Source organism: Marmota flaviventris, chromosome 3 (assembly GCF_047511675.1).
Source record: "Marmota flaviventris isolate mMarFla1 chromosome 3, mMarFla1.hap1, whole genome shotgun sequence".
Classification (NCBI taxonomy): domain Eukaryota; kingdom Metazoa; phylum Chordata; class Mammalia; order Rodentia; family Sciuridae; genus Marmota; species Marmota flaviventris.
In genome coordinates, this window is record NC_092500.1 from 7,634,588 (window position 1) to 7,659,957 (window position 25,370).

Here is a 25,370-nt window from a genome sequence, read left to right on the forward strand (position 1 = left end):
GCAGGATGCATTACCAACGGCCCAAGGCGGCGAGACACAAAGGGTCCCCTGGGGAAGGATCTAGGAGAAGTGATGCATGGTGTTGACATAAACCTCACTGTATGAGAGCAACATGGAGTGACTATTTGAAAAGGGGCCTAGTTTGTGGTGCCAACGTGGGTAAGAAAAGGCAGGGAGTACTTTGTAAATTCAGGTGAGGGAACAAAACCCGGGAGTCTATAAGGGTTTACAGAGGCAAATTCCAGTTTCACAGGGAACTCTACTTAAGAAAAAGAATAGGAAATTTTGAACATAGAATTGCTAGGGTGTGAGTGTCTCCAAGGCCTCAGGAAAGGCCCATGCAAGTGAGGGGCCCCAAATATGCTTCATTATTGTCATAATAAATATGCCCCTGAGGATCTATTTAATGGAGACAAAATAAAAAGTTAGTAAAAATACTTTTCATACAAAGAAAAAAATGAAAAAACAACAATGGCACTTGGGTGCTAGGAACATTTAATGGAAAAACATGGGTTTTGAAGTCAGCCAGACCTAGCTTTGAACGCTGTCACTCAATAACTGTGTAACCTTAAATAAGTTTTTTAGCCTCTCTAAGCCTCAACTTTCTTTCTTTCTTTTTCTTTTTTCTTTCTTTCTTTTTCTTTTTGGCAGGGGGGAGCTGGGGATTGAACTCAAGGGCACTTGACCACTGAGCCACATCCCCAGCCCCTATTTTGTATTTTATTTAGAGACAGCGTCTCACTAAGTTGTTTAGTGCCTTGCTGTTGCTGGGATGGCCTTGAACTTGCAATCCTACTGCCTCAGCCTCCCAAGCCACTGGGTATGTACTACCACACACAGCTAAGCCTCAACTTTCTCATCTGAGAAATGGAAATAAAGTGACCTACTTTACTGGGCTGTTGTGAAGATTAAAAAGATGATGGAGAGATATACAGGGCCCAGCACAGAGAGACAGTAAGAGCTCAAAAAATAGGGACTATTGATTTGTTAGAAGATGCATGCAGGTGTGCAAGAGAATTCGCGGAGTGTGTGTGTGTGTGTGATGTGGAGGGTGAGGGTGGAGTAATATACTGGACAAGACCGGCAGGTAGCAAGGCACAGGGACCTCCTACCCGTGGAGCTGTGGCCTCTGCCTGGCCAGCCCCTACCCAGCTCACCCACCTCTCCACACCCCAATATACACAGGAGCCTGACCCGCAGGGGCTCAGCCAGCCGGAAACAGGAAAGCAGGAGAGGGTGTGGCTTCCTGAGGACCTGCCCTGCCCACCACCTGCCGCACACTTACTGAATGAACTGTAGCCCCTTCTCGATGTCCGCCTTCCGTTTCTGCCTCTCCATCAGTCTCTGGGGAAGAGAGCACAGCACATCAGTCTGAGGCAGGGGCCTGGTCACTGTCGCCCCCCCACCCCATCGTGCCAGCCATAAGTGGGCACTCTCTCACTCCGCTGGCCCCACTTTGCAGCTGGGAAGGGGGTCTCAAGGGTGAGGCCAACCTCAGGGTCTACACGGATCATCTGAAGCAGACCAGCTGTCACCCTGCATCCCTGTGGGTCCTGGGCTCCGAGCATGCATGGTGTCCTCTGTGACGGAGGCTGTGTGGAGATCACCACACACGGCTTGGGCAACAGCGCTTCCCAGCATACCCTCAAGGTCACAGGAACAACCTTATTTTACCATCCAACTAAGCAGTCTGTGCTGCTCCCAGTGAGAAGCAACACAGAAAATGCAAAGTGAGGAGCAATGATTATATCAGTGACCACCCACACTGGGTCCAGCACTTGGAACAAGAATCTCAACAATGCCATGAGCCAGGTGTCATTTCTCCCCCCTTACCCAAGAGCTGAAGGTGGTTCAGGCCCCACTTGAACCCAGGAGATGCTTCCTCTCACGACCCCAGCAGCCCTTCCACACACCACTGATGACCCCGATTCAGACAGCGAGGGTGCTCATCTCATCTGGCAGAGAAGTCAGTGCTTGCCATTTATGACATCTGACACGTGCCCAATACGTGTCTGACTGTCCTTGAGGTGCTGTGGGTAAAGGCTCTGGACTCAGACAGGCCTGGGTGTGATCCCAGCATTCACACTGTGTGACTTTGGGCCTCAGTGTCCAGAGGGGAACTGACTGGCATGAGAGTTCACAAGGTGACAGGTGCAACAATAGTGGGGATATATGTCACAACACTAGTCCTCTCTCTTGCAAAACACTCTGCATGTGCTCCTTGGGTTAGACACACAGGCCGTGTCCTGTCCTGATAGGAGGAGGCAGTAGCAATGGCCCTGGCTGCTTGGTCATTCTCTCTGTCCTCAGCTTCCCTGTCTACCAAATAAGTCCCTCATCCCTCTGGCCTGTGCTCCAGGCCTCAGCCACCACAGGACTTGGTACTCTTCCTGCCTCCTAGCCTCTGCTCTCAGTTCCTCCAGGCTCCTTCCCATCCTACACATGAAGTTCCCTCCCCCTGCGAAGCCTCTCCTCCCTATAGCACCTCATGATCCCTTAAGTGACCTCATTATGCAGTCACTCCTCTGATACAGGAATCTGGGGGCCATAGAAGATCGCAGTCAGTCCTTGCTCTGGAAGTCACCACAGAATCTCCTGGCACTGGTTGGGGAGCTGCAGAAGGGCAGAGGCCTCTGCAGGCCTGACTTACATAAAACTTTAACAAAAAGGGTCAATCTGATTGGCAAAGAGTGAATGAAGATGCCTTTAAAATGACTAAACCAGGCTGGGGTTATAGCTCAGTGGTAGAGCGCTTGCCTAGCACGTGGGAAACACTGGGTTTGATCCTCAGCACCACATAAAAATAAATAAATAAAACAAAGGTATTGTGTCCATCTACAGCTATAAAAAATTTTTAAAAAAGATTGCTCGTTTCTAGGTTTTAACCTTCTAAGGTTACTAAGAATTAAAATTCTAACAGATGTAATTTTATATGCAAACAAAAAGTTTCAGCTCTGTTTTGATTAAAGTACTGTAAAGAGTAAAGTATGTCATTTCCTTTTCCTTTTTTTTTTTTTTGGTACCAGGGATTGAACCCCGGGGCGATTAACCACTGAGCCACATCCCCAGCACCCCCTCTTGTTTTAATACTTTCTTTTTAGTTGACAATGGACTTTATTTGTTTTTATGTGGTGCTGAGGATTGAACCCAGTGCCTCATGCATGCTAGGCAAGCACTCTACCACTGAGCCAAACCCCCATCCCCCCGCAGCCACTTTTATATTTTATTTAGAGACAGGGCCTCTCTAAATTGCTGAGGCTGACTTAGAATTCACAATCCTCCTGCCTCAGCCTCCCAAGCTGCTGGGATTACAGGTGTGTGCCACTGTAAACATTACTCATTTACTGAAGAGACAGACTCTCATGATGTGTTGAAAGCCTTTTCCACTTAGGTGTACTAGTCTGGGGACCTCGAGCTTCTAGGTAAAGACATTGATCAGAGTCCACATGGAACAGACACTTTAAGTGTTGGGCTAATGATTGGAATCTATGTTGTACAGGCATTGGGAAGGTACCAAAGCTATTGGCTTAGCCCATGATTTTCTAATTGACTGTGCCCTATTAATCTTTGAATCTAAATTTTTCTGTAACTTTCATTTAAGTCACCTCCACCTCCCCCTCCCCGCTGCTCCTATCCTTTTGCTAGCCTGTCTTCTTGGAGGGGACAGAGAAGAAAACTGCTGGCAGCCGAGGACTTCATGAATTTCAACACTAAAAGAGTTACAGATGTAAGAATATATTTTTTTTAAATTACAAGGTAAAAGAAATGTTTCTGGATGAGAAAGCATTTTTGCATGGTAAAATATTCTTGTTCCTAAGTCCAAGGTGAAAGAGCACAAAACTAAGGATGTAAACCAGTTGTTGAATGTCTGAGCTGCAGGAGTTTAGGAAAGGTACATCTCAAAAAGTTTGCATATGTGACTAAATTGGCTATAAGTAGCACTTTCAGTTAGTTATTCGAATTTCTATGTACTAAGAGAAAGCAAAGTCTGAGCATTCATCTGCTCTTACCTATCAAGATAATTTTCTTGGGCTGGGGATATAGCTCAGTTGGTAGAGTGCTTGCCTTGCATGCACAAGGCCCTGGCTTCAATCCCCAGCACCGCCATAAAAAAAAAAAAAAAGAAAAAAAGAAAAAGAAAAAGATAATTTTCTTGTGTCTGTTAGGTTTTATTACTTAGGGAAGCTAAGGCTCAAAGGAATTAGGGTTTGTACAACTTCAGTTAAACAAACAACTTTTATTTTAGGTTATAACCCTACCTTATGGATTTAACCAATTAAACTTGATTAATAAGGACATCAATGTAATCATGCCCTTCAAGTAAAATATAAAGCTTACGAGAACATTTTACCAGGCTGGTGTTCTCCAAACTAAAATTATCTGTAGCTATAGTCTCTCTCAGACTTAAGTAGAAATAACAAGTTTAGCTGAGGATTTATTTGATATTTAATATTTTGTAAATGTAATTGAGTAAAAATAGCTTATCATCAATAAGTGATATATAAATTTTGTGTTACTCTTTATACCAGTCTGAAAATTTAAATATGTTTTTGGCAAGTAACAAGGACAGCCTATTTTATTTAAAGGTTAACAATATGAAAGATGGAAACATTTTGCCACTTTTTTTCACACATAAAGAAAGTTAAGAACTCTCAATTTTTGTTTGATTCATGTTTCAGATGTAATCTTGTATTGTGTTATTGGTCAAGGCCCCACCTTACCTGAGATAAATCTGCCTCTCACCCTACTCCATGTTAGGGTGCCTCCAAAGTAAGCTAAATTTAAGTTTATTTAAAGTTGTGTTAAAAAGAGAGATTTTTATTGTAAAGATTACTAAAATCTCAAAATAATCCAGGGATGTAATACAAAATTAAGTAAAGCTTTGGGTAAATTATAAAAGACATGTAACATTATCAAATTTTAAAAGAACGTAAAATTGGGGCTGGGGATGTGGCTCAAGAGGTAGCGTGCTCGCTTGGCATACATGCGACCCAGGTTCGATCCTCAGCACCACATACAAACAAAGATGTTATGTCCGCTGACAACTAAAAAATAAATGTTAAAAAAACTTTTTAAAAAAGTATTCCTTCTAATGATACAACCTGAGTAAATTTTAAAATAAGCCATCACCCATGGGACTCCCACTTTAAGACTGGTAAAACTGGCCTGCTGGATGTTTCAAACCAAAAATTGGAGACTAAAGTAAGAAAAGTAAAAGGGCCAAGGAGAAAAACAGCCAATATTTGGCCTTTGCCCTCTGGGGTCAGCCAAGATCCAGTGAATGACAGGACCCCTCTCTGGGCCTTGCAACTCCCATGAGTCATCCCATCTGCCAATCAGGGAGATCAAGAGGACCCTAGAAAACAGGAAGCCAACCAGTGCACATTCTGCAAAGAGGAGGGTCATTGGAGAAGGAAATGTTCCTGATGCTTCCAAGGGAAGCCACACATAGTCAGAAAGACCCTGACCCCTCCTGGCAGATTGCACAACTGATAGAGGAAGACAAGAAAAGAAGTCAAGAGGCTTCGCACAGGTTCCCAAGAGTGATCTCTAAGGAATCTCAGTTCACTCTTAACAATAGATAAGAAAAAAGGTTACTTTTTAAAAAATATTTATTTTTTTTTTAATTGTAGTTGGACACAATATCTTTATTTTATTTATTTATGTGGGGCTGAGGATCGAACCCAGGGCCTTGCATGTACTAGGTGAGCGCTCTACCATTGAGCCACAATCCCAGCCCCCAAAAAAGGTTAGTTTTGACCAACTTGATCTTAAATACCTGGAAGGAGAGTATAACCAAAACCACAGTCCTACATAGGCATTTGAAAGAAAAAGTAATAATTCTTCTAATGTAACTGGAGATATACATTTGTGTCAGACCTATCAAAAGTAAGTAAAACTGGGAAGCTATAAAGAAAGGGTTTTCTAACACTCAGCCTCTTGAATTGCTGGAAATACAGGTGTGCACCACGGCTTGCCTGGCCATGAACAGGTACCTGAACAGCTCTACCCAAAACCAGACTTCCATAACCATAGACTAGGATAAGTCACTAATTAGAAGTTCTCCAAATGGGGAAAATCTGAATTGGGCTTTGAAGGGTTAATAGGATTTGGTTTGTTGGTATCAGAGAATGGAGACCAACTAGTGAGCTACATATGAGTTTATGAAATTGCTGTCCTGTACCATGTTTCATCCAGGTCTGACTGAAGACCCTGAGGGCTGGGTCCACATTTGATAGATGAGGAAAGTAAATCTCAAGGAGATCACAAGATATGTAGCCAGCCATGGGGCCACTGTGGAACAAGTGGTTTCAGCTCAGAAGACTCTAATGCTATCCTTCCTCAAAGGCACAGGGGGAAGCAGAACATCTCACAAATTCTCCTGACACCAAGCCTGTGTTTCTTTGACTGCCTGTCCCCTGACCCCAGAAGGCAGATGTCTCCATGGTGTGATTTGGAGGGAGTCTCCTACATAAAAATATGATACTTCTGACTCCCAAATACAACTGTGAGTGCCAAGCATCTGTAAAGTACCAGACTCTGGGACAGAGGACAGATAGGAATAAAGCACATTGCCTGGAAGAAAAACCACGAGGGGCCATGAGGACAGTAACCTGCGTGAGCCAGGGCAAGTGAGGGAACCCACATCATCCCATCCACTTGTTAAACACAAGCAGGCACTTCCGGCCCTCATCTGGGCACTAAATCCCTTCCCTAGAAGCCAACCAGTGGGACAGCTACGACAGGACAAAGAGCTTCAGTGGAGGCGTCCATCAATCCATCCAGCCATGTACTCCTGGCATGGAATAAGCACTAAGGATTACCTTAAATGTCCTCAGAGGGCTGGGGATTTAGCAATTTACAAAGTTGACAATACCTCTTTAAGAACATATGTTCTGGTGAAAGACACACAGGACAAATATACAATGTAGTACAGCAAGGACACAAACAAAGAAAAAATATGAGATTGACAGGATGCTACAATTGCTGGGTGATCATGGATGGCCACTTTGGCCTTTGAACATCCAGGGGGAAAGTGTTCTAGACAGGGAACAATGGTGCAAGGGTCCTGAGGTAGGCACCAGATTGATATATTTAAAGAGCAAGGAGACTGTGGAGATAGGAGTAGTCAGTGGAGAACATGGGAAATGGGAAAGTCAAGAGATTAGCAGAGAAGACTATATGCAGGATTTGTAGGTGGGACAAGGACTATAGGCTTTCTCTTTTAAGGTAGATTTTGAATGAAAAGTGCAGAAAAAAGTGAACACTAACCAACTGAGATTTATTTAGATCTCACAACAACAACCCTGAGCAGGAAAATAGTCCAAGAGACTAGGAAAGTTGCCCTGGGCCACACAGTGAGTCTGGAGCCTGGGTTCAGAGAGACTGGGGAGCTGGACACCAGACAGCCTGACCTACAACAGCCAAGACTGCCCCCCAGCCCTGGAAGCACCCAACCCCCCACACCCTTCACTCCTCAGTTTTCTTCCTCTGGGAGGAAATTTATCAAAGATGGTATTATGGACTGGATGTTTGTGTCTTCTCCCATGTACCTAGGTTGAAGCCCTAACCCCTATCCACACTGGACACAGGGCCTATCGGGATGTATTTAAGCTTAAATGAGATTATGAGGGTGAGGTCCTGATTGGGCATTTTGTTATAGTAATCTCACAGACTAATAGATAATAGTACTGAAAAGGGGGGACTGCTACTAAAAAAAGCAGAAGTAGTTGGGAGCTGGGTGAAGGACAGAAGGTAGAGACATTTTGAGGTACATGCTTAAAAAAGCCTAAGATGGCCATGAAGGGGACTGTTCAGTGGAAATACAGATGTGAAGGGGGATTCTGGAGAGAGCTCATGAAGACAAGAGTCAGGGCGGTAGTGCACGCCTAGAAAGCCAACTACTCAGCAACTTAGCAAGACGGTCTCAAATTAAAAAAAAAAAGAAAGAAAGAAAGAAAGGACTGGGGATATAGCTCAGTGGTAGAGTGCCCTAGGTTCAATCCCCAGTACTACAAAAAAAACTGAGGGGATGGTGCTGTTGGGATGAGATGAATGTATTTTCCATGCATGAATTTTAATGCTATAGTCTAAATGTCTATGTCCTCCCCAAATTTATGTGCTGAAGCTCTAATCCCTAATGTGACTTCATTTGGAGACAAGGCCCAAATGGAGGTAATCAAAGTTAAATGAGGGGCTGGGGATGTGGCTCAAGCGGTAGCGCGCTCGCCTGGCATGCGTGCGGCCCGGGTTTGATCCTCAACACCACATACAAAAAAAAACACAAAGATGTTGTGTCCGCTGAAAACTAATATATATATATATATATATATATATATATATATATATATATATATATATATATAATTCTCTCTCTAAAAAAAAAGTTAAATGAGGTCATAAGGGTGGACCCCTGGCCCAACAGAATTAGTGACCTTAGAAGAGATATCAGCATGGTTGCTCTTTCCTTCTGTCTCACCTCCCATGCACACACCAGGGAAAGGCCTTTTGAGGATGGAGTGAGGTCTGTAGACCAAGAAGAGAGCCCTTCTCAGAAACTAAGTCAGCCAGCACCTCCATCTAGGACTTCCAAGAAAGAAACTTAGGCCCAGATCTACCCAGGATCCTGCTGCCAGGCAGAGCAGCTGTCTCACCCCAATGACAGGGTCTTAAACTTTAGGAATTTCATACTAGACCTGCCTTGAATGGGCCTTTCCCATTTGAAATACAACTGTGAAGCAGAGAATTCTCAATGTGTGTGACTACATAACCAGGTGCACACCTGGTCCAGCTCCAAGGTTTCCCATCTATCTATCTATCTATCTGCAGTACTTGGGAGGCTGCAGCAGGAGGATCACATGTTCAAGACCAGTCTCAGCAACTTAATAAGGCCCTAAGCAACTTTGTGAAACCCTTTTGAAAATAAAAAGAGTTGGGAGTGTGGTTAAGCACCTCTGGATTCACACACACACACACACAAAAGATATTAATGATATACAAGTTACTCTACTTCTCAGTATCTTACTTCCTTCCTCTCAAGTCTAAGGACAAACTTGGGATATAGCTCAGTTGGTAGAGTGCTTGCCTTGCCTCACATGCACAAGGCCTTGGGTTCAATCCCAGTACCACCAAAAAAAAAAAAAAAAAAAAAAGCAAGGATATTGATATCAAAAATGTCCATTTTTATGTACCTTTGGGTTTGGGCATTATTTGGGGGGAGGTTGTTCCCAAACTAAATAAAATCATATTGCTTATAAAAAAAATCTGCTTTATAGGGTTGTTGTGACAAATGAGTTATCTGGCACATGATAAGGATTTAATTAATATTATTTTATGGTCATTATTATTTGGAAAGATAGGCAAAGAACATCAGTAAGATATTCCCGGAAAACACAGATCATTAATAAAAGATACTCAGACTAGGGCTGGGTTTGTAGCTCATAAGTAGAGCACTTGCTTAGCATGTGTGAGGCACACACAAAAATAAATACAAGTATTGTGGTATTGTGTCCAACTACAACTGAAAAAAAAAAAAAAAGATATCCAGACTCAATGATGAAAAAACCACCCCTTAAAACAAGACACCCCCTTCCACCCAGGAGACTACAAAGAAAGCCTGGCTGATGAAGGTGAAGGAACGGGAATTCCATTGTGACTATGAACTGGAACCACTTTTGTGAAGCAATTTGGTGACCTCTACCAAAATAAGCAAGGTAGATCCTGCTGGCTGCCTCCCCAGCAGACAGCCAGTTTCCCTTATTTCTTCCTGGCAAAACTTCACTCTTGTTCCTCTCCTAGGCACCCAGGAGAAGTTTAACTGAGTTCAGCCAATCACAACAGTCCTTTTCTTTTATCAGAGATTGGCTTAGGCAAGGGCATATTAAATCATCCTGACCTATGAGAAAGGAGAAGTCAGCCAAAAGGTTTTCTTCATGCTTAAAATGGGCCACAAGTGTCTGGGAGGTAGCTCAGTGGTAGAGTGCTATCCTAGCATGCTCAGGGTCCTGGGTGGAACTCCCCAGGACAGTGCAAAAAATAAAATTAAATTAAATTTAAAAAGAGGACAAAGACAGGGAAAAGAAATTTGACAAGATAAACACTCTGGGGATGGTAAAGCAGAAAGACGAAAGGTATTTAATGACGAATCTGACTCCAAAAATTAATTGCCCGTGAGACGGTCCCCCCTCATTTTTCTTTTGTGAATTCCTATTTTGAGGTAGGAATTCTGTTACTTGCACCCAAAATCCTTACAAATTATCAAATATCCTTTTTTTTGGGGGGAGGGGGTTACCAGGGATTGAACTCGTGACACTTGACTACTGAGCCACATCCCCAGCCCTATTTTGTATTCTATTTAGAGACAGGGTCTCACTGAGTTGCTTAGCACCTCGCTTTTTGCTGAGGCTGGCTTTGAACTTAAGATTTTCCTGTCTCTGCCTCCCGAGGAACTAGGATTACAGATATGTGCCACCGCACCCAGCTGAATGTATTCCTTTTTTTTTTTTTTTTAAGTATTTTTTTTGTTGTTGATGGATGTTTATTTTATTTTTTAATTATTTTTTATTTTATTTATATGCAGTGTTGAGAATCAAACCTAGTGCCTCACACATGCTAGTCAAACATTCAACCACTGAGCCACAACCACATGAATGTACACAACAACTCTGAATGTACTATTTTTTAAAAAATATTTTTTAGTTGTTGGGCTGGGATTGTGGCTCAGCGGTAGAGCACTCGCCTAGCATGGGCGGGACCCGGGGTCGATCCTCAGCAAGTGGCATTGTGTTGTGTCCATCTACACCTAAAAAATAAATATTAAAATATATATATATTTTTTTTCCTCAGCATCACATAAAAATAAAGGCATTGCGTTGTGTCCATCTACACCTAAAAAATAAATATTAGTTGTTGATGGACCTTTATTTTATTTATTTGTATATGGTACTGAGAATCGAACCCAGTGCCTCATACATGCTAGGCAAGTGCGTTGCCACTGAACCACAACCCCAGTCCCTGAATGTACTACTTTTAAGAGCAAATGAAACACTACAGGCAATCTTAATGTCCACCAGTAAAGGATTAACTTAATTAAAATGCAATATACCCATACCACAACCATGGAATACAATGTAGCTATTGAATCTATATGTATGCTTATGGTGATGCCTATATTCATGGCTGACAGCAAAACACAAGCAGATTTCAGAACATTTTATATTGTATATTCACATTATGGTGTGTTTACAGATTGAGTTTGAGCCAGGTTCGGTGGCACACATCTGTAATCCCAGCGGTTTGGGAGGCTGAGGCAGGAGGATCAGGAGTTCTAAGTTAGCCTCATCAACTTACCAAGGCCCTAAGTAATTCAGCAAGACCTTGTCTCAAAATTAAAAAATATAAAAAGGTTTGGAGATGTAGCTCAGCACTCCTGGGTTCAGTCCCTGGTATCAAAAAACAAAACAAACCAAAAGGTTTGAAAGCAGTTTATCTGGTTCTCTCTGGGATCTGCACAAGGAGCTGTGGCACGGGATACTTTGTTTCTGCTTCCTTCCTCATGGTTGAGTTTTCCCACAGAGTAAGTATTATTCTTGTTTGAAACACAAAAGAAGACAACTGACTAGAGGCCAACACAGGAGCGCAGGGACCAAGTTGGAACCCGTAGCCATAGTGCTTGATTTTAAACCCAGTACAGGGTCTGCCAAAAAGTCAATGGGTTGTTCTTCCTGAGAAAGAGGGAAAACAAAACCACTGACCTGGGAATCGGAAAGGGAACATATTTGTTTCTGCACTGGGGAGAGATTTGAAAATGACAAAATTATAGAGACTCAGATCTTCATTAGGCTAGGAAGGTCTGTGCCAGCCTTTTCAAAATCTCAAGGCTCTGTGCTTGGCACAGAGCAAATGCCCAGTCAAGGGTGGTAAAATGAGTGAATGAATACCAACTCATCCAACCATCCACTTTATAAGAATGAATATTGCATAAACAGATGAGGGCCAGGTGCAGAGGCACACACCTGTAATTCCAGAGTCATGGGAGGCTGAGACAGGAAGATTGCAAGTTTGAGTACAACCTCAGTAACTTAGCAAGTCCTTAAGCAACTTGGACACCCTGTCTCAAAATTAAAAAAAAAAAAAAGGTGGTCTGAGGATGTAGTTTAGTGGTAAAGCACCCCTGGGTTCAATCTCCAGTACCAAAAGTAAATGAGAAAACCTGACACCAACAAAAATGAGTAATATTAGCAACTGCTGGGTGGTTACCATGTATCAAGGGCTGCACCATCAATTTGCACATAATAACTTCCTCAAGGCTCTACATCAGCCCTCTGAGACACTATTATCATTCCCATTTTGCAGAGGAAGAATCAGGCACAGAGAAATTAGGTGACCTGCCCAAGGTCACCGAGATGATACATGGTGGAGCTGAGATTCAAATCCTGGCATCCTGGCCCCAGAGCCCACGCACATAGCCTTCACCTTTACTCTCTCCCATTAAGCAATCAGGCCCAGCTCCAAGATCCCTCCATCTGCCATTGCACTCAGGTATTCTATGCCCCCAAATTCCCTCCCCCTATCCCTGGTCCCTTCCTGGATAGTGCGCAGATAGATGTTCCTCACCTTCTTGATTTGCACTTCATGAAAGAGCTGCCTACACTGTCTCCACATCCTCACTCCTGCTCCACTGCATGGTGCTTCCCAAGCTCCCCCCAGCAACCCAGGGACCTCGACCTCCTTGTTGGTCGACCCAGCGTAAGGGCAGTTTTATACTCTTCTCTTCCTGGACTCTGGGCTGCACCTGTCACTTCCAGGCTCCTCCTCGCATCTCAGACTGTTCCTGCACTGTCTCTGCTATGGGGCTCTTCTCACTCTGCCCAGGTTTCAAGACTGAAGCTCCAAGCTTCCATTTAAGGGACAACCATCCTGTTCTCTGTGTTATCCCCAGATGAGTTCCTGCATTTCATGATATCCTGAGTCATGCTGATGACTCACAAATCCATTTCTTCCACCAGCTTCACCCCCTCCCCAGTATTTCAGACCAACTCTCTCACCTGGGTAGCATGACTAGCTGTTCAATGCCCAGGCAACCTATAATCTCCATGCTTTTCCTAACCCTGGGCCCTCAGCCTCTGGAATGCCCTCCTCCACACACACCTAGTCAACTCTTACTCATCCTTTAAGACCCACTTCTGCATCCACAAAGTCCTCCCTGGTACCCATCCTAGCTGGGTTGGGCTTCCTCCCACAAAACACATTCCAAACTAAACTAGGCATCTTCCCTCATCTCTGCCTCCTCCATTATTCCCCCACTCTGTCCATTATCTATTCTCAGTCAATCTCCAATTTCTTCCACATTCACTTCCTAAATTCTTCCCCACTCTGGAGACCCTCCTATACTCCACAATCATGGCTCACAGGCCCTTATTTCTCTTGCTGACAGCCTCCAACAAGCCTCTTTCAATCTGCTGCCATTCAGGGGCCAGGGATACCGTCTAACAAATATGCCAGTGTTGGTCCCCTGCTCAAAATCCTTCCACATATACACACACGTGCATGTGCTCCTAAAAAAAGGTAAAGACCAAAGGTAAAGACCAAATAAGTTCTTTATTTCAGTAAGGCACCAAGACCTCTCTCTCTCTCTCTCTCTCTCTGTGGTGCTGGGAATTAAAACAGTAACCCTTTACCATTGAGCTACAGCTGTAGCCCCAGACCTTTTATTTATTTATTTATTTATTTATTTTATTTCTTTTTTTTTTTAGTTACAGATGGATGCAATATCTTTATTTTATTTATTTATTTTTATGTGGTGCTGAGGATTGAACCCAGGGCCTCACATATGTGAGGTGAGCGCTCTACCACTGAGCCATAACCCCAGCCCCCCCCCCCAGACCTTTTAATTTTTTATTTTGAGACAGGATCTTGCTAAATTGCCCAGGCTGGCCTCAAATTTGTAATTCTCCTGCCTCCGACTCCTGATTTGCTGGGATTATAGACATGCACCACCATATACAGCCAATTTTCTGGTTTTAATAATGTACAACAGCTATATAAGATGTCACCATTAGGGGGCTGGGACGTAGCTCAGTGGCAAAGTGCTTGTATAGCCTTGAATTCAATCCCTGGTACCGCATATGTACTGCAGGAGCACATTCCTGTAATCCCAGTAGCTCCAGAGGCTAAGACAGGAGGATCACAAGTTCAAAGCCTGCCTCAGCAAAACAGAGGTGCCAAACAACTCAGTGAGACCCTGTCTCTAAATAAAATACAAAATAGGGCTGAGGATGTGGCTCAGTGGTTGAGTGCCCCTGAGTTCAATCCCCAGTACCAAAAGAGAGAGAGAGAGAGAGAGAGAGAGAGAAACAAATAGAACATTCAGTGAGACCACTACCACTAGTAGGAGGACAAAGTCCAAGTTCTTGTGCAGCTGACTGCAACAAGGCAGGGCAGGCCTGGCCTCACCAGGAATGTCACACTCCAGCAACCACCTGGCTTCCTGTTCTGTGTGGGAAATCCTCCACACCCAGTGCTTCTTCAAAGCTCAGCTGAGGTGTCACTTCTGCCAGGAAGGCTTCCTTCCCATACCCTACCCAAACACAGCATCTTATGCTTACCACAACCAATGTTCTTGATCTAGCTATTGGAAATCACAATGCCCAAGTCTCCATCTCCCTCTAAACTATAAGCTCTTTGGAAACAAAAGCTGTTTCTGATTCAGAGTTGAGTAGCCCAGAGAAACAGTGCTCAGGAACCTATTCTGAGGGGTAGCCCAGGAATCCTAGGACAAGAGTGAAGATACTGATACCAGTCATCACTGACAGGTACTTTCTCCTACCATACATTGCCCTAAGAGCTTTAAATATTATTTAATCCTCACAAAATCCCATTAGAGAAAGAACCATTATATACTGATTTTGTAGATGGGGAAAGCAAAGCACAGGAGGTGAAGTAACTTACTGCCAGGATTACAGCAAGTTTTGGAGCTGGTACTTGCACCCTGGCAGTTGGCTCTGAGGCTCACACTCAACCTAACAGTGCTCCTCTCCTGTGCACACTGCCCAGGTTTAATTAAAGAGCAGCCATCCATCAAGACTGCAGACATGCTGCCTGAGGTTTCAATATCTCCAAAGATACTTGGCATGGCTCTTGACCCATCAGGCCCTTGATGGCTCACTCAGAGCAGGAAAGGCTTAATTTCCTCATCCTTGACCCTAGTCAGCAACCCTGGTCTGCATTTATCCCTTCCCTATGATACTTATGAGGATGTCTAACTACCCAGGATCCTCTGCTCCAGAGGTCAGGAAGGAGTCTTACCTCACTTCTGCAGGTGACCTGCAAGCATCAAGGAGCATCTATACTAAGGATTCTCAATGGAGGAAGCAGGGGCTGGAAACTTGGATAGGAAAACATCTATTAGCCCCTATCTGATATGGAGCATTCCCTCCAGTTACGAACATAGGCAATAAGTAATACACTGCAGCTATAGGGGTGACTGTCACCACTGGGGTCTGTTCTTATCACATTTCAATTACTGCAGACAATGAAATGTTCATACTCAGTGAATCTTCAAAATTATGGTAGTTGCATTAGACTCACTGGTAAATCTTTTTTAGTGAATTGATAAAAACATTCAGCTTTAGTTGAAGAGAACCAGTTTCCTTTGTAATCCCGTGTATTTCACTTTATACATTTAAACACAGTGGTTTGAGAAGGGTCTGAGATTCAAAAGCCCTACCCTATAACTTCAAAGGTAGGTGTCATGACCCTACTACTGTCTGCAGAACAGTCTTGGACAGGACAGTGACTGGCCCAAAGCCACCTATAATAGAGGCTCCATCAGGAACACAGGTTCAGGACTGAATGTTAAATAGATGTCAAAGGTCTCAGCAACCTGTAGGTTGCTTTCTCTGCAGCTGGCTTGGCAGAAACCAAAGTTCAGGAAACAGCCCCAGGCTTCCCTCCCCACACCCCCCACACCCCCCACCACCACCACCCCCAGCCACACTATCAAACTAAGAGTCAGCAGCTAAGCAAAATCTCCTCCTTCCTGTGGTTATCTGGTTATAAAGGGTTTTTACTTTGACAATCTTGCCTCACCCTTCCTACAACCTGGGGCCACCTGTACAGGAAAGGTCCAAACCCCCATCTCCCAGGCTCTCACCACCCCCAGCTTCCCCAACCCACAGGATGAGTTGCTAATTTGAGACATTTAAAAAATAACCCTACTGCTGGGCCTGATGGTGGTGCAAGCCTGTAATCCCAGGGGCTTGGGAGGCTGAGGCAGGGGGATCAAGAGTTCAAAGCCAGCCTCAGCAAAAGCCAGGCACTAATCTACTCAGTGAAACACTATCTCTAAATAAAATACAAAATACGGCTGGGGATGTGGCTCAGTGGTTGAGTACCCCTGAATTACATGTATATATATATATATATATATATATGTATGTGTGTGTGTGTGTATGTACATGTATATATAAATATTTATAGCTCAGTTGGTTGAGTGCCTGCCTTGCAAGGACAAGGCCCTGGGTTCAATCCCCAGCATCACAAAAAAAAAAAAAAAAAAAAATTAAAAAGTCTGGGGATGGAGGGGAGTGAGGGGAAGGGTGGGGTGTGGGGATGGGAAGGATGGTAGAATGAGACATGTATATAGAGTATTATTACCCTACATGCATGTATGATTATACTACTGGAGTGACTCTGTACCCTGTATAGCCAGAGGATTGAGAAGTTGTGCTTATATGTGTAGAATGAGTCAAAATGCATTCTACTGTCATCTACAACCAATTAAAACAACAACAACAAAAAGGTCTGGGATGTAGCTCAGTGGTAAAGCATCCCTAGGTTCAGTCACAAGTACTACTACTACTACTACTACTACTGCCACCACTGCTACTAATAATAAGGATTTCCAGACAGATAAGAAAAGAGCAGGCTGCGCTACTGACATAGCTCAGAGGTAGAGCACTTAGCTAGCATGTGTGAGATCCTGGGTTCAATCCCCAATACCAGAAAGAGAGAAACAGAGAGAGAAGTAGAGAGGGAAGGAGGGAGGGACGAAAACAGATTGGTGGAGACTACAAGTAACTTGCTAGCATCACTCCTGCATGGCTGGTAAGACCTTAAATCAACTCCCTGCTCTACCACAGCTGTGTGACCTTGGGTGTGTTCCTTAATCTCTCTGAACCTCATTCTCCTCATCTTCAGAATGAGGTTGATAATAACTGTTCCTGCCTCAAAGAGTTTTGAAACAGATTCAATAAGAGATAGCAAAGAAAGTGCCAAGCACTGTGCTGGCACAGGGTGGCATTAAATGTCATGGTGGCTGCTGTCATTGCTGCCATCATGTCTCAGCCTCCCATTGGGGGCTCAGGAGTTGATGCTGAACTGAAGTCAACTAGATGGTTCTGGAGTGAGGCAGCAACACTGCATCCCTCCTTCCCTGCAGGCCCCCACGGCTTGCTGGGGAAACAGTGCTAGTGCACACCTGCAGAAGCCATCATGGTGCTTGCAAAGAAACAGACTCACCAGGGGAAATAAATAAGGCGGCAAGGAGTCCTGTGGCTGGTGATGACAGAGGAAGGAAAAGGAGCCCGTTTTCTATGGACCATTAAGTGTGATGAAAGGAGCTGGCTTCCGTGGAGGCCCCAGGGAGCTGACACTGTAGTCACTTCATCAGCCCAGGCTGGGCCTCCTGCTGCACAGAAGCCAGCCTCCTGAGGACACCTCCACCTTCTGCTGTCTGAACCATGCTTGGGCCTGCATCACGGGTCCTATCATCTCCCCTCTTCCTTCTTAGCCCTGCATGGAGCCAACTCCAAAGCCAGGCTGCCTGGGTCGGCTTCACTTCTCTGTTCCTTATGCAATGTCATCTAACCTCTCTGTGCTTTAGTTTCTTTATCAGTAAAATGGGGATAATTATAGGGCCTACCTATAGGGCTGTTATGAGGATTAAGTAAACTAATCTAGGACTCACAATTGGGCCTACTCAGTAGAGAATTGCTAGACCAGTATTTGTTAGATTCATTAAAAAATGTAAAATTGCTCTAGCTCCTTTCATTTGATTTTCTTTTTTGGGGGGTGGAGGCGGTACTGCAGATTGAACTCAGGGGTACTCGACCCCTGAGCCACATCCCCAGCCCTATTTTGTATTTGATTTAGAGACAGGGTCTCACTGAGTTGCTTAGTGTCTCGCTGTTACGGAGGCTGGCTTTGAACTCACGATCCTCCTACCTCAGCCTCCCAAGCTGCTGGGATTATAGGCATGTGCCACTGTGTCTGGCTCTTCATTTGGTTTTCTTGTTCCCATCTCCAGGCATGGGTTACCATCAAACATCAACAAATCTCAGGGCTCATTTTCAGAACAGAAAGGCTCAGAGAACCAAAGGGACTTCAGTGGCAGAGCCTGACCTGAACTGCAACTCCCATCTTCTTCCTATACTGTGGCTGTACCAGGTGGCCTGTGTCTTCTTTGCACAGGCCTTTTCTCTGCCTTTGTCCATCTGTCTCTACTTAGAATGCTCCTTCTCTGGCCTTCCTCATTCCTATCTTTCAAATGTTCAAATGGCACTTCTTCTAGGAAGACCTTCAACCCCAGGCAAAATAAACCTTCCTCCACACTGGGATATAATTCAACTGGACAACAGAATGGTTAGATTTGTCCTCCTGGCATGACTGGAGGCAGAGGGTGAATCAGACCCAGCTCCTGTCCTCAGAAGGCTTGGGTAAATCATCCAGGGCTCCTCCAGGGTCCAAGCCAGTCTCCAGCAGGTACTAAGGAACTTCCACACTCAGGGCTGTCCTCCCTCTACCCTCTTCTGCCCTCTGTGCTGGGCAGCTCTGAGGGGCCTGGGATACACAGTTAGTTCAGTAGAATTCCCTGGCCTTGGGAACCTGCTGATCTTTTAGCATGAGCCCTGTTGCATTTAGCAGTTCAGATCATCCCAGTTCCTGTTCTTATCTCTGTTTTGAGATGAAGGTGGCTATAGAGGACAGGAGTACATGCAAGAGTCATGAGGGCCTGTGTTCAAATTTGGCAGAGTGACCTTAAGATGGCACACAAATTCTATGTTCCTCAATTTCTTCAATGACTGGAGATAAAAATGCCCACCCCTTCTGAAACTACAGTAAGAATTAGAATGTAAATCAACTTTGCTGCACAGGAATAATTCAGGACTTGCCTTGCTCTTCTCCTTGGCCAAACCTCCCCATTCTTTCACACTCAAATTCAGCTTCCTACAGGAAGCCTTCCCTAACTTTTTCAGGTTAACCTGAGCTCTCTTCTCTCTACTCCCAGTGCACTGACCCCAGAGTTAAACACTTTTTGGTTCTCTCATTGGCTCACTTTCCAGCCAGACTATAAATGGCTCAACCCCACACCTGACCCCCAGCAGCTCACCAGAGGCACTTGCTTGGTAGCCCGGGACTCTGGGCAAAGGTCTGAGTCAGAAAACTAATTAGGAAGCAGGACACCCTATTATCTAAGACTCAGGTTTCTCTTCTGGAAAAGGAAGATTGAAAAAATGTCTATCAGAGGCTGGGGTTGTGCCTCAGCGGTAGAGCACTTGACTAGCATGTGTGAGGCACTAGGTTTGATCCTCAGCATCACATAAAAATAAATAAATAAATAAATAAAATAAACGTCTTGTGTCCATCTACCACTAAAAAAATTTTTTTTAAAATGTCTTTCAGGGGTCTGGGGATGTGGCTCAAGCGGTAGCGCGCTCGCCTGGCATGCGTGTGGCCTGGGTTCGATCCTCAGCACCACATACAAAGATGTTGTGTCTGCAGAAAACTAAAAAATAAATATTAAAATTCTCTCTCTCTTAAAAAAAAATGTCTATCAGATATAATTTCTACAGAGGACAGGTAAGCTAACATGTGAAAGCCCTTTTGTTACAAACTAAAAAGTGCCATTTAAAAAATTATTTTCAGTTTCTCAAACCCAAAACTACTGATACCTCAATTTTTGTATACCTAAGACTCAAGAGACCAGCAACTTCTTAGCCTCTAAATAATTCAACAAACCAAATTGTGAACTGTCTAACCTAAGCAAAAACCCAACAGCTCGGTACTTGCAGCATAAACCCCATCCCAGCTCATGTATCACAAAATCCCTCTCCTACCCTCAAATCTCATCTTTTCTGGAGACAGGTTTCTCCTTCCCAACTCAAGGCGCCCTCTGGTCTCAAAGCTGCCAGGTTTGGGGCTGGGGATGTGGCTCAAAGCGGTAGCGCACTCGCCTGGAGTGAGTGCAGCCTGGGTTCCATCCTCAGCACCACATACAAACAAAGATGTTGTGTCTGCTGAAAACTGGAAAATAATTATTAAAATTCTCTCTCTCTCTCTCTCTCTCTCTCTCTCTCTCTCTCTCTCTCTCTTAAAAAAAAAAAGTGCCAGGTTTGGGCCCCGTGTTATTTGTAGCTTACAGCCAACTTCTATGGGAGGTACAAGTGGGGAAGACCAGGAAGGGTTTGGTTGGTTAGGGGGTGGGGGCGTCTTGGTAGTAGAAGGAAAGATTTTGCTAGGAGTCTGTGTCCAACACAGTTGCTAACTCTACTATAATTATCGCATTTGTGTGAAAATTCAAGGATCTGCATTCTGCTATTTTCATCAGACTACATGAACTGCAGGCACTGAGGGAAATGGCAAGAAGTTGGGGTTCCAAGTCTGGTGCCTAGGAACCAAAGTGCTGGCTTGCAACTGGGGAAATGATACCCTGATCACCCTGCTGTGGGCCCCAGATCCTCACTCCAGGCCCAGCCCCCTTCTTCAGACCCCCAGACTCCATTTGCAGCCCCAGCTCTCCGTCTGCCCAGTTGGTACCAGGTAGGCACCACAGCCATCCTATTTTATCAGAGTGAATGGTTTGTATATGATTCCATCCCCCCACCACCTCGGGACCGGGAAAACTGCTTTGTCTGTCTCTTTGGAGGACCCCCAAACCAGGCACTGTATAAAATCCGAACCAGGCAATGTGGACGGGAAGACAGGAGGAAACAAAAATCCCAGGACAGCCCCAGCCCACCGGGGGCAGAAGGGGGTGCCTGAGGTCTGTTCAGCGTTGCCAGGGCCCCCAGCCTCGCGGCGCGCCCCCCAGGTGCCGGACCCCACACCCTGCAGCCCCCACGAACTGCCCTCCCACCCCGCCAGCCCGGAGGCGACGGCCATCTCGCAGGCCTGAGCTGGGGGACAGATCCTGCGACCGGAAATGCCCTCCTGCCCAGCAGGCCCAGACCGCGCCCCCCTTCCCTAACGCCCCTTCTTCCAGGGCCCAGCCGCAGGCCCTGGATCCCCGGACTCGCGTGACCGCCGCAGCCGACAGGGGTGGCCCCTGGGGCGGACGTGATACCCGGCCCTCGCCACGGCCCCTCCAACTTCAGGCACTGCGGAGCCAAGGCGAACACAAAAGGAGAAGGGGCCCCTACCTGCCCCCGACCTCCTGCGCGGGGACCCGCAAAGCATCCGCACACCCCCAAAGCTGCAGACCCCGAGTGGACAGCCCCCCACCCAAGAAAATTCCAAGACACCCCTGGGGGCTGCAGGGGCGGCCGGACCTCCCCAGCGGCAGGTGGCCCTGGGCGCACGATAACTTTGAAACTTTGGGGACAGGATACGGGGGCGGGCAGGGGGGTCCCCAAAAAGGAGTCAATGCGGATGAGGGGCTCTTTCTTTATTTTTCCAAAACCCCCTTTCCAGATGGACGGCGCGCGGCTCCGGCCTGGACCCCGCTCCCCGCGCCTCCGCCCCGGCCCGGCCCGGCGCCCCGAGCCCCGCGCGCCGTCCTCCCGGGACGCGGCCCCGGCCTCTGCCCCGCGGGGCTGCGGCCGCGCCAAGCACTCACCTCGGCCGGGCTGCGCTCCCCGCGGGCCTGCGCCGAGCCCGATAAATGGTATGCTATGACTAGAGGTATGATTACGTTATTATTATTAGTAATAATAAGAGTAAATGCTATTTAATTACGGGCGGCCGCATCCTGCTCCCGGCGCCGCCGCCCCGGCAGCTCCGTCCATGTGGCTCCGGAGCGCTTTACTTTCATTTCCAGCCCCCTCGGCCGGCCGCTCGCGGCAGCACCCACTGGAGGCACCGTCTCCCTGCAGCTCTTCCTCTCGGGTCCTAGAGAGCGCGGCTCCTCGGCTCCTCGCCTGGTAGCGCCCGGGGTGGGCGGCGCGGGCTGCGCACCTTGGGAGAAAGGGGTGGGGAGTGGGGAGCCTCCCTCCCCCGTGTAAAGCTCATGCCTGGAATTCACCTTTATTTTCTTTAAACGCTCCCTTCCTTTTGGGGGGTTTTCTTTGGGCAGTTCTGCATTTCTGAGCTGATGCTGGACAAATCCAGAGCCTCCACCTTTCCCTATGTGAGTAAAAAGCCCCGGATTCCCAGGTGTTTTCATGGATAGTTCCCCAAAGACCCTGATTGCCTGTGCTCTCTGGATGAGGACCGGGACTAAGAGAGCGAGCAGAATCTCATTTGGCTAGGGTTTTATGCACAGGAAGTTAAAGGGGGGCGGGGGAGGGGATGAATGACACTTGTTAAAGAAGGACAGGCAGATTATATTCAAAGGGGGCCCTCCTGGTGGGTGTAAGGACCACTGCAAAGGGCTCTTGCAATGGCGGAGAGATACTGGGCTAAACCCCTGTCACAGCAAGGGCAACTGGGAAGGAGCACGATGAGGGTCAATAGATAGAAAACTATTAAGAGGAAGCATGAAGAGTAAGGGATGTTTCTGTCTAAACCCACTTAACAGGATTCTTGATGAAGGTAGACCAGGGTGATCCAACATTACCTGGGGGAATAGTGGTGGAGGAGGAACCTGATTAGATATTGATAATGATCAGACGTGGAGGATGAATGATCAGCTAAACTAACTTGGCAGGATTCTTGCTAAAATTGGACAATGCAGAGATAAACACCGGAGTCCAAAAGTCTAGGCCTAGCTGGAAAGTTCAGGGAAGCTTCTTAAGTAGAATTTGGCCAAGGAGAGCATCTTGTCAGGAATCTTTCCAGGAGGGATTTGAGCCCACTTAAAGGACCCACTAGGTAGGGGGAGATGAAGCAGACAGACCAGTCAGTCAGATCAGATCAGCTATAAGCACCCAAGGCACTGCCTCAGAGCTGTAATGGTCAGGCGGAATTTGAATCCAGAGTTTCTGATTCCAAATAAGAGTTCATCCCACACAACCACTACTGGCCCTGTCAATTTCTGTAGGAACTACATCCTGGTGAGACTTCTCTCAAATCTTCCTCTTTCCACTTCTTCATTTTATGCACACAAGTGTTTATGTGTATGTTAATTTATTGCAGATCAGCTGTGAGCCTCACAGATTTTATCTTTACAACTGTTATCTCTTCCACCAACATTTGTGCCAGACATGATCTGAGGAACTAGGGATACAATGGTGGGACACATTTTTAAAAATTTATTTGTTTGTTTCTTTATTTATTTATTTAGACTGTACAGGAGATTGAACCCAGGGCCTCTCATGCACTCTGGGCAAGTACTTTACCACTGGACTACGTTCCCAGCCCAGGGAGACATATTATAAAATTTACCAGCCCAGGGAGACATATTATAAAATTTAAATACACGGAGTGGTAGATGCTAGGATGGTCATGAACATGAGGCTGTGTTGACTTATTTAATTCTCACAAGAATCCTGGAACATTGGTTTTAACACGCCTATTTTACAGATGGGCAACTGAAACTCAGAGATTAACTGGCTTGTCCAAGGTGACAGTTGTGACTCTAGAGTCTCTGTACTTTTCATGGCCTCTGACACTTCCTACCACCTCTGCTTTAAGAGAGACTTGGAGAAGAAAATGCACCACACCTTTAGAAGTTCTTAAACTCTTTCCCCTGTGACTTCCTTCTTCCTCCTCACCACTGAGATTAACAATCAAAAAGAGGCTCTAGCAGGAAGAGAACATACTCATAAACAAAAGCAGTGGCCTCAGAAATCACTGCTGTTCATGTGCCACCTGGGATAGATTAAGGATCATGGGCTAAAGGCAGTGACAAGCTAAGCCTGGTGACTTTGAGTGGCTGGGTGATGTGGTAAGGGTGTCAACGAGGTGCCATTAAGAAGACCAAGTCCCTAGCTCTGTGACTTGCTGGCTGGGTGACCCCAGGCAATCCTTCAGTATCAATTTCCTCATTTGTAAAACAAGAATAAGAACACTGAATCAATATAAAGTTTGTTTCAAGAATTTGCTGTTCAAGATTGGTTACAATGAAATAGTGCCTGGTAAGTATGTAGTACAATTACTAGTCCACAGTAAGGGCCAGATAGATGTCAATTCCACACCCTCTGTGTAAATTTGCAGTGGAACACTCTTGACAGCCTATCACATCAGCCACCATTGTTATAAGCACTCTCATTTTATAGATGAAAATGCTGAAGCCAGTTGGATTGCCACATCTTACCCCAAATGAATTAGCTGGTAAAAATGTGGAGATTCTTCAGTCCCATGCTCCTGGTGAAATACCACATATCGTTAAAAGAGGAATGTCCATCATTTAAGGGAGATTCAGCTGAATGCCAGCCCCTCATTTCTTCAGTGTGGCATCAATTTGTTAAACTGTTCTGACTGCCAAAGATGGTAAAGGGGACCTTTATTACAAGACCCCAGTCAAAGATGGAGGTGCTTTGGAGAGGAAGGCCTGGCACCAGTAGGTTATTGCCGCAGTCTGGCTGGGCACAAAATAACCCAGCCGCCATGAGGCACTTGTAGGTGCAAACAGGAACTCCTTTATTGCCCAAACTCTCACGGCCCTCCGTGCATACTCCCCAGGAACTCTCCCCCTCCACTGGGCTCCGCGGGAACTCAACCGGAACTCTGCGAGAACTCAAAAGTAGCGGGCGACAAGACAGCAGGAGCCGCCCTATTGCCGGACAGCAGGGGTCTATATACAACTGAATACACAGCCTGTTTCAATCCAGCATCATCCAGTCACAGCAAATATACACAGCTTAACTTAATTATCATCATCTTAATGGCTCGCTGGCGTCACCTTTCAACCACTCCTTCTGGCAATGCCAGGCACCATCCTGACTCGGCTGTGGCTCTCAACAGGTTATTTTCTAGAAAGTTCTGATGTTGGACTGCAAGGCTCTATGTCATACATTAAAGCTGAAGTGTCAGTAGCAGCCACCACCAGTTTATTATGAGCCAAAGACTTTGCATATGTTGATTCTCTTACCTTCTCAAAAGCCTGTAGGCAGGAATTGTTTTCAGGTGAGCAACAGACATAAAGCAGTTAAGTGGCCTGGTCAAGATCATGCATCTAAGAGGCAGAGGCGGGATTCAGTCCCAGACCTTTCACATGTAAGGCAGGACCATTGTACCATAATGTGGACATCTTAGATCTGGATTTGTCACTA

The 25,370-nt window shown here is 45.7% G+C and overlaps 1 protein-coding gene across 3 annotated transcripts in view; it reads right to left on the bottom strand.

Annotated features, from left to right (window-relative positions):
- The window catches only part of Zc3h7b (zinc finger CCCH-type containing 7B), a 52,923-nt gene extending 30,497 nt beyond the window's left edge, over positions 1-22,426 (bottom strand). For all 3 annotated transcript variants that reach the window (XM_071609447.1, XM_027926563.2, XM_027926530.2), the window contains exons 1-2: positions 21,836-22,426; positions 1,286-1,344 (exon numbers count right to left, since the gene is read on the bottom strand). In XM_071609447.1, coding sequence (XP_071465548.1) covers positions 1,286-1,338 — 53 coding nt within the window. In that variant the 5' untranslated portion in view covers positions 1,339-1,344; positions 21,836-22,426. The remainder of the gene's footprint in view (positions 1-1,285; positions 1,345-21,835) is intronic.
- Between the last annotated feature and the right edge of the window lie 2,944 nt (positions 22,427-25,370).